This window comes from Nicotiana tomentosiformis, chromosome 11 (genome assembly GCF_000390325.3).
Source record: "Nicotiana tomentosiformis chromosome 11, ASM39032v3, whole genome shotgun sequence".
Taxonomy (NCBI): domain Eukaryota; kingdom Viridiplantae; phylum Streptophyta; class Magnoliopsida; order Solanales; family Solanaceae; genus Nicotiana; species Nicotiana tomentosiformis.
In genome coordinates, this window is record NC_090822.1 from 32,490,913 (window position 1) to 32,501,576 (window position 10,664).

General features: G+C 36.6%; 1 protein-coding gene across 1 annotated transcript in view; it reads right to left on the reverse strand.

The window, feature by feature from the left end:
• Positions 1 to 557: 557 nt before the first annotated feature.
• Positions 558 to 10,664, reverse strand: part of LOC138901225 (uncharacterized) — a 39,070-nt gene continuing 28,963 nt past the window's right edge. The window contains exon 2 of the mRNA XM_070188971.1: positions 558 to 762. Within this exon, the coding sequence (XP_070045072.1) occupies positions 558 to 762 (205 nt within the window). The remainder of the gene's footprint in view (positions 763 to 10,664) is intronic.

Sequence of the window (10,664 nt, forward strand, 5' to 3'; positions counted from 1 at the left end):
GGGAAAGGTCACAACCAACGATTCTAGCTAGCCCAATCACATACAAAGCCATATATTGAAGCTGCCAGAAATATCAAATGGCCTGAAATTCCAGACGCTACAGCAAGTAGATTTGTAGGTAAAAACTCTGAAAGCCCTACTACAACAGAGTATGATAATTCCAAATTCCTAGCCAAATGCCTTATCTGGTGTTTCAATGATCCTTTCAATCTCAGCCCAAAGCCGGAGGTAATACAAAAGTGGTTTATAAATAGATGGCAAGTTATTGCAGGTCTCCGGGTAACAACGATTAACCACAACCAATTTTTATTTGATTTCCCATCGAAACAAGAAGCAATTAGAATCAAAGCAAGGGATTGGTTCTGGAATGGTAGGAAGCTATCACTGAAATGGTGGTTGCCGGTGTCGGGATAAGAGATGATAAGTCAGAATAGTGAGCATCGTTGGGTAAAGGCCTTTGGTATCCCTCTCCATTCTTGGATCCTTGATGCCTTTCGTTCAATCGGAGACAGTTGTGGCGGCTTTATTGGCATAGATGAAGACCCAAAGAACTGATCTCATCTATATTGGGAATCTGTACGCCCGAACAAGTATCTCAATAAGGACCCTTCAGCTCCTTGACCCCCTCGACCCCCTGCTCCACGGCCAGGGCCATCAGCTCCTTGACCCCATTCTTGACCCCCTGCTCCACGACCAGGGCCTTCAGCTCCTAGACCCCTTACTCCATTCAATAATGCAGCAATTGCTACCAGAAGGAGAAGCCTGCAGAAGTTCACATTATGTTATTGTATTCAATCAATATGGACTTCGGAGTATCAAGATACACAGATTGTTTTAAAATTGTTGGTGTTAAGAAAGTGTTATTTCTTTTATTGCGCTTGCAATTTAACTAGTTTTTTAATATTCGCGGATCACAAAGATTGTTGGTCCGAAAGTACAATGAACCTAGCGGGTTGGTTACACATCTTTTTCTTTTTTACTATTTCTTTTGTTTTATTATCTCTTTTATTACTCAATGTTCACATATACTAATTTATATATGGATTGTTTAATATTTAATCTATATGTTTATTACAGAATCTTTTATTTTATAAACTTTGCATTATATATTACAAAAATGATAGAATCATGAAAATTCTGCTTGTTAGTATATATTGATTTTCTTCTATAAAAATTATGATATCAATATTCTATCATAATATAATATTTTTCATAAATATTCGCGGATACAACTACTAGAGTACTAGTTTTATTTTCACTTCAAAGCATTAACGTACGTCCGAAAGTACAATAAACCTAGTGAAAAAGAAAAAAATATTACATGTTATACGCGTGGAACACTTTTTCGATACGCTTCAGGCCGGCACCGCCTCCCCCTCTCCTCACCTTCCTCATCCTTTGAGGTTTTCTTTTTCTTTCGATTTTGTTTTTTTATCTGATATATTATTTTGAATCATGACTCTTCTTTTGTGAGCTATTTTTGAGGTTTAGAATCATGTCATACTCAAAGAAAAGACTCTTTCTTTGTGATATGTTTTGGGGATTGTGAATCTCTTTTTTTTTATTGTCATATGTTTTATGGTGGTTTTGAATCATGCGACTTTTTTTTCGATTTGTTTTTTGAGGTTTGAATCATGTGATACAAAGATTCTTTCTTTCTGATCTGATTTTTGTGGATTTGAATCATGTGATACTCAACTGTTATCTGTTTTATTGGTTTTGGTTCATCTGATATTCGAACTCATGCTTTTGCTACTGCAGTACCTAACAGACCTTAGAGAGTGTCTAGACAAACTCTTTATTATGGCAAAATACCTTAAAATACCCCCCTAAATTCGACACGGATTATTAGTTTCAACCTTAAACTATTCTTGCTTTTAATTACCCCTCAACTTGGCCTTTTAAGAGTCATTAACCCCTGTACGCTGATGTGGCAAAGAGTGTGGGTGCACTCGCCTGCCACATGTATTTTTGTGGTATATGTGGTATATTTTTGAAAAATAAAATATATTTTTACCTTTTTCAGTATGTTACTTCTTTAGATAATTTTTTTCGAATACAATTTATAATAAAACTTGGATAGAACTACATTATTTAGGCTAAATTTTTTTATTTGGCTAAAAATAATAAAGTTTTAGTTAATCTTTTTTAAAATTTGACCTGAAAATAAAGATTTATACAATTGAAATAAATAGTCAAGGCATCTAAAAAGTTATAAAAAATACATAGTTTGAAATTAATTATTTTGGCTATAATATTTTATATAGCTTTAAATTATGGTGCTCAAAAAATATATTTTTTTACAGATTTTACCTGAAAAGGTAAAAATACACAGTTGAAATAAATAGTCATTGCATCAAAAGAAGTAATAAAAAGAGTGTACAATTTCTTCAATTGTGTACAATTTCTTCAACTATAAAAATAGTGTACTCTTTTTATTTCTTCTTTTGATGCAGTGACTATTTATTTCAACTGTGTATTTTTACTTTTTCAAGTAAAATCTGTAAAAAAATATATTTTTAGAGCGCCATAATTTAGAGCTATATAAAAAATTATAGCCAAAATAATTAATTTCAAACTATGTATTTTGTTATAACTTTTTAGATGCCTTGAATATTTATTTCAATTGTATAAAATTTTATTTTCAGGTCAAATTCAAAAAAAGATTAACTAAAACTTTATTATTTTTAGCCAAATAAAAACATTTAGCCTAAATAATGTAGTTCTATCCAAGTTTTATCTAAAATTGTATTCAAAAAAAATTATCTAAAGAATTAACATACTTAAAAAGGTAAAAATATATTTTATTTTTCAAAAAAATGCCACATATACAGGAAAAATTCACGTGGCAAGCGAGTGTACCCACACTCTTTGCCACATCAGCATCCAGGGGGTAATGGCTCTCAAAAGGCCAAGTTGAGGGGGGTAATTAAGACCACGAATAGTTTAAGGCTGCAACTAATAATCAGTGTCAAGTTTAGGGGGATTTTAAGGTATTTTGCTCATGGTTGAATTAAACAAGAATGTCGTGAGTAACAAAAATGCTAGTAGTGGTAGTACTACAACTGATAATGAAGTGAAACTTGAAGCTGCAGCAACTACTACTTTTCATGGTTTTCTAGGTAAAGGGTATCCCCAAGATTCATCTCTGGCTATGGCCGGCATGGGGTGTTGCCCTCCGAGGCATCTGCTTCTGTCTCAGTTGGTGCTTCTTCTGATCTAGGTTCTGGCCAGTTAAAACCCAACCCTCATTCTCATATATGTTTTTGACCCCCTCAGCCCCAACAACCTTTTCCATGTTCATGTTTTGTACTCATGGCCTTCTTTTTATCCCTCTTTCCGGGGAGATTTCGGTGTTCAGTGACTCAAGAGGGACAGATCCATATCCACACGCATTCGGTACGTAAATTCGTACGCTCAACAAATGTCTAAACACATGAATGTGAATTCACATGCCCAACAAATATCTCAACACATGAACGTGAATCCCCATGCCCAAACAGAACCTCAACACAGGAACGTGAATCCACACGCCCAAACAGGCTCAGATGAATGATGAGAACTAGATCTATATGCTAACGCGGTGCATATAAGGAGACAACAGTGTTGTAAATAGAGCTCGCTTCTCGCTAGCAAGAAGCGAAGTGAGGCTCATGCACTTTTTAAGGTTGCTACGTCGCGTTTTTTCAAAAAGCACCAACGAGGCGAGTAAGCGCCGATTTTTCTTTTTTCTTTTTAAAAAAAACTAAGGGACATAAAAAACGTTAGGGTTTTCTTCACTTAATAGTTTAGACACTCTTCAGAATTCAGTTGTCGCCGCTGCTCATCTTCGATTTCAGGTACGTATTTCTTCTTCTTTCATCTTCTTTCTTTTCTTTTTCTTTTTCCGGTGTAAGTACAAATTTTCAAGTACCGATTTCTCTGTTTTCCGGTGAATTTTCCAGGCATTAAGTCCTCTCTTCTTGCTTCTTTTATTTCTTCTTTTCTTTATTATTTCTTTTCTTTTTCTTTTTATGGCGTAAGTACTAATACTCAAATACTGATTTCTCTGTGTTCTGGTGACTTTTTCTAGTACAACTTCTTTTTATCGTCTTTCTCCTCTTCTTTCTTCTTCACACCATGTATCTTATCAACCACTCCATATTCTATAATTTCAATTACAATTACATTTAATTCTTATTTTTTCTCTTTAATTACAATTAATTTCTCTTTATACACAGTATATTCAATGGCATCATCTGATGGTTAATTGAGTTTTTAGTTATTTATATATGCAATTTTAATATTTTAATTTTTTGTATTAATTGGTGTTTCACTTCAAAAAAGTGAGCGCTTCGCTTCTCGCCTCAGTGAAGCGGGTCCTCGATGCTTTTTGTTGCTTCTCTCTCTCTATCCAAAACACTGGGAGACCATCTATGAATACGCAATTCTACCATGTAATAATACATTGAATACTTAATGTTAAACTATCATGTAAACGATGCCTATAACATTATTCTAGCATGAATAAGATGCTCAAGTAGTCATACAACAAGTCATGACATATAATATCATATCATGTTACACTAGCATAAGAGAGATGCCTATAACATGATACTAGCGTATGAAGTTGCGCATAGAGTCATGACACAAGTCAAGTAAAGAAAATAAAGTGAGACATAAACTAAACAAGGCACAAAGTAGTCTAAAATCTACCCAAAACATGGTATGACCTCGACATCCGTGTATACGCTCGTCACCTCCCAAATACGTCACCCCCCAACACATAGCATGTTGCACATAAGTTTATTTTGGGAAAACTTCCCTTAAGTCGAGGTTAAGAAAGATACTTACCCTACATGCTAGCTCTATTCTTCAAAATTTGTCTCTTCTAGCTCCAAATCCATAAACGAGCCCGATCTAGTCCAAAGAGTATAAGTCAAATAAAGCTATAAAAATCCGTTCTAACTTTTAATATTTCCAGCCATGAGAGATAATATTTTCTTCATTTCAGGTGATAAATCTTTTGAGTTAGTCTACATTAGTGAAGATTATGACAGATGGTTCTTATTAATTGAGCGTGGGAGAAGATTCACTTGCAGCCTTAAAGTTGACGAGAGGAATGTAAGATGGGTGTGTGAAGCTCTTAAAGAAGCCTCACTAATTACAGGGAATAGTTGCCAAAGATAGGGGAAGGAAAATCCAGATCTACACTTGTAGAGTCTTTTAGAATTTCAATATATATGGCCGTTTTGTAAGAGTGGAATCTTGGTTAGGGAAATATTGCAGTGAAGATTATTCGCTTCTTGGGGAAAGGTCACAACCCACGATTCTAGCTAGCCCAATCACATGCAAAACCTTATATTGAAGCTGCCAGAATTATCAAATGGCCTGAAATTCCAGAAGCTACAGCAAGTAGATTTGTAGGTAAAAACTCTGAAAGCCCTCCTACAGCAGAGTATGAAAATTCCAAATTCCTAGCCAAAAGCCTCATCGGGTGTTTCAATGATCCTTTCAATCTCAGCCAAAAGCCGGAGGTAATATAAAATTGGTTTATAAATAGATGGAAAGTTATTGCAGGTCTCCGGGTAACAACGATTAACCACAACCAATTTTTGTTTGATTTCCCATTGAAATAAGAAGCAATTAGAATCAAAGCAGGGGATTGGTTCTGGAATGGTATGAAGCTATCACTAAAATGGTGGTCGCCGATGTTGAGATAAGAGATGATAAGTCAGAATAGTGAGCGTCGTTGGGTAAAGGCCTTTGGTATCCCTCTCCATTCTTGGACCCTTGATGCCTTTCGTTCCATTATAGACAGTTGTGGCGGCTTTATTGGCATAGATGAAGACACAAAGAACTGATCTCATCTATATTGGGAATCCGTACGCCCGAACAAGTATCTCAATAAGGAATTTGAATCCATACGCCCAACAAATGTCTCAACACATGAACGTGTATCCAAACGCCCAAATAGAACCTCTATATAGGAACGTAAAACCACGCGCCCAAACAGTCTCAGATGAATGATGTGAACGGTGCATCTAAGGAGACAATGTATGGATATAATATAAGTACATTAAATTTGTAATATTAAACTAGCACGTGAACGATGCTGATAACATTATTCTAGCATGAATAAGATGCGCAAATAGTCATTCAACAAGTCATGATGTAAAATATCCTAGCATGTTACACTAGCATAAGAGAGATGCCTATAACATGATACTAACATATAAAGATGGCAAAGAATCATGACACAAGTAAATCAAGTAAAGCATATGAAGTGAGACATACACCAAACAAGCCACAAAATAGTCTAAAATCTACCCAAACCATGGTACAACTCGGCATCCACATATACGCTCGTCACCTCGTATATATGTCACCCCTAAATATGTAGCATGTATCATATAAGTTCATTTTAGGAAAAATTTCCTCAAGTCTAGGTTAAAAGATACTTACCTTATCCGATCTTGCTCTATTCTTTAAAATCCGCCTCTTCTAGCTCTAAATCCATCAAACAAGCCCGATCTAGCCCAAAGAGTGTTCGAGGAAGTCAAAAAAAGATATATAAATCAATTCTAAATGATAAATGATCTTTAACTAAATCTCAAAAGTCAACTCAGACTCACACGGTCAAATCATAAAACATAAGTCGTATCCCGTTGACCCGTAACCTTACAAGTCCAAACATATGATTAGTTTTCAAATCTGAGTCCAAGTTGTTCGAAACCCCAAAATACACTTTCTTAACTTTCAAGTTAGAAATCCTCTTTTCCTCTTTTGAATCCTTGATTCTAAGGCAAAATCGATGATAGATTCATGCTGTAATTATAAATTTGATTGAGAATCACTTACCGCACCATCTTAGGAGAAAATCGCTTAAAAAATCACCTCAATCCGAGCTCCGTAACTCCCTAAATGATAAAATGAAGTCCAAGTATGAAATAAAGTGATATATACAATTGCAAAAATATTTGGTGCCTATTTTCAGAGATGACAACATTGACCTTGCTCACTAAAACAGTCATAACTTTTTTTACAAATTTCAGAATGACAAACGGTTTGAATTTCTGGAAACTAGATTCAAACGGCTACAATCTTTATTTTTGGATCATCCCCAAATTCCTTATAGATTGTGATCAATTCTCTTGTTGAAGTAAGGTCAAGTCCATAAAATTTATTTCAACATTTCAAATCTCTCAAAACTTGCTCCAAACACGCCGAAACTCGCACTGGCCCCTTGGGTCCCCTCCAATCTATCTCAATAAGTTCAAATACCCTATATGAACTTGTTCAAAGGCTCAAAATACATGCAGAAACATCACAATAAAGAACCAAGGTGCAAATCAAACTTAAGAACATTAGCTCTCATTTGGCCATAAGTTTTATGCACTTTTTTTCAAAAACAAAAATTGAAAACATTGTTTGCTTATAAAATAGTGACCATTTTTTGAAGATGAATTTTTCAAGTTTCAAATAGTGGTTTAGACCAGTTTTCGAAGTTTTCTACTGGCAAAACTTCAAATTCTCCTTAAGCAAAATGTATGTCCAAACACAATTTCAACTTTCAAAAACTATTTTTCTATCTCATCTTCAAAAGCTTGTCTTTTCAAGTTTCAACCAAATATATGTCCAGACACTAGCTAAGAGACTTCTGTTACCATCTAAAAAAACAACATACTTAGTATATTCCCACAAATGGGGTCTGGGGAGGGTATTATGTACGTAGTCCTTATCCATACTTTATGAAGGTAGAGAGGCTGTTTCCGAAAGATCATCGGCTCAATCAGACAAAATCACAACAGTTATGATAGAGAACTACAACAAACGAAATAGTAACAACCAGAAAAATAAAACGAAGCAAAGAGAACCTCAAGTAAAAAAGTATCGATCTAAAAATAAGGAACACAAGGATAACACTAGTACTACAACTAGGGAAGGAAGTACATATGTGAAAAGGAAATAAATTCGACTACTAACTAACCTATAACCCTAATCTTCGATCTTCACATCTTCCTATCAAGGGTCATGTCGGTAAGCTGAAGATGTGTCATGTCCTGTCTGATCATCTCTCCCAGTATTTCTTCGGCCTACCACACCCTTTCCTTGAACCCGCCATTACCAACCTCTCACACCTTCTCACAGGGGCATCTACGCTTATTTTCTTCATGTCAATGAACCATTTCTTCCTAGCTTCCCGTATCTTATGCACCATACAGGCCACTCCTACCTTATCTTGAATATCTTCGTTCCTAATCTTATCTCTCATAATATAATCACATATCCATCTCATCATCCTCATCACCGCAAATCTTAACTTCTGAACATGAGAGGTCTTAACTGGCCAATACTCCTCCCCATACAACATGATCGGTCTAATAACTATTCTGTAAAACTTACCTTTAAGTATTTGTGGCACATTCTTGTCGCACAAAATGCCGGATGCGAACCTCGACTTCATTCACCCCGTTCCCATACAATGTGTGACATTCTCGTCAATCTCCCTATTTCCTTGGATTACGGACCTCACTAAACTTCAATATCAGCCTCCTGAGACATGTCACTAAACTTGCACTCCCATTATTCTGTTTTGGTTCTGCTCAACTTGAAACCTTTAGACTCTAGCGTTAACACCGCCACGTATCTCTTAAATCAGTACTATATCATGTGATAATAACATCCACCAAGGTAACTCTCCTTGAATGTGTCGTGTCAACTTATCCATCACCAAGGCAATTAGAAACGGGCTAAGCGCTGATCCCTGATGCAACCTCACCTCTACTATGAAGTGCCTCGATTCTCCTCTCACCTTTCTCACTCGGGTCTTAGCTCCATCATACATATCCTTAATCGCTCTAGTGCATGCGGCAGGTACACATCTAGCCTCCAAGCATCTCCATAGATCATCCCTAGGGACTTTGTCATATGTTTTCTCCAAATTGGTGAACACCATATGCAAGTCATGCTTCCTATCCCTGTATTGTTCCACAAATCTCCTAACAAGATGAATAGTTTTTGTCGTCGAACCCTCCGACATGAACTCGAACTTGTTCTCAGAGATAGACACCCCTTCCTTATCCTCATCTCCACCACCCTCTCCCAGACCTTCGTAGTGTGGCATAGTAGTTTGATACCCTTGTTCTTGTATACTGGGATCATCTCCACTCATCAGGCATTATTGTCGGCCTATAAATGACATTAAACAACCTCGTAAGCCACTCCAGAACTTCCCTACTGATACCAAGCTTTTCACGCTCCAACCTTGGGGAGCCAACTAAATTAACCTAGTCGAGCCGGCCTACGTTACATCAACCTCTCCTCATTACTCATGCATTATTTACCATAACATAATTAGATCTTGACTTTTAAATTCAATACATTATACATTTGGCTCAATGACCTAAAATTTTTCTCATGATGGATACATAGCTTTATAAATATCTGCAAATACTATGAGCATAAATACATAACAAAACTCTAAACTTAAGTACATGACCCACAGTGTAAATGGAGCTTCTATGACAATAGATACCTAAGTACATAAAACGAACTCGACTCAAATACCCACTAAAACTGTAGTGGGCTCACCATAAGGTGAGTAGTGAGGAAGATCCCTATCAAAGATCCGCATCATCCAGTAGAAGTATAGATGATGCAGCGCCGCCGGTAAAAGGGACATGAGTATATGTGGAATAGTACTCATATGTAAGGCAGACATAACAACGTATGAAAATACGGTAACTCAAATAAGAGGCAAATGAAGTAATCAAGAAACTACGAAATGACCCATAGAATCACTTGTCTAAGTCTTATACTTACATAATTCTGAACTTATTTTGGAATCAAGTGAGCCATATGAACTGTGCGTGGGATACAAAATATAATGTAAATGTAATATGTACAAACAAGGGCAATGAAAGTAGCACTTATTGTTCGTGCTGGCTATGCGTCTCACCAGACCATCCATAGCCCTCTTTTACTATGCACCTATGCGTTTCACAGACCGTCCATAGGGTTCACCTATACTATATACCTATGCGTTTCACAGACCGTCCATAAGGTTCACCTATATTGTACATCTATGCGTTTCACAGACCGTCCATACGGCTCACCTATACTGTACACATATGCGTTTCATAGACCGTCCATAAGGTTCAACTATACTGTACACCTATGCGTTTCATAGACCGTCCATAGGGTTCAACTATACTGTACACCTATGCGTTTCATAGACCGTCCATATGGTTCAACTATACTGTACACCTATGCGTTTCATAGACTGACCATATGGTTCACCTATATTCTACACATATGCGTTTCATAGACCGTCCATAGAATTCAGCGATACTGTACACCTATGCGTTTCATAGACTGTCCATATGGTTCACCTATATTATACACCTATGCGCTTCATAGGCCGTCTATAGGGTTCACCGGTCGATAGGGTTCACCTATACTGTGCACCTATGCGCTTCATAGACCGTCCTTAGGATTCACCTATATCATACACCTATGCGCTTCATAGACCATCTATAGAGTTTACCTATATTGTACACCTATGCGCTTCATAAACCGTCCATTGGGTTTGCCTATACTGTACACCTATGCGCTTCATAGACCTTCCATAGGGTTTGCCTATACTGTACACCTATGCGCTTTATAGACCGTCCATAGGGTTC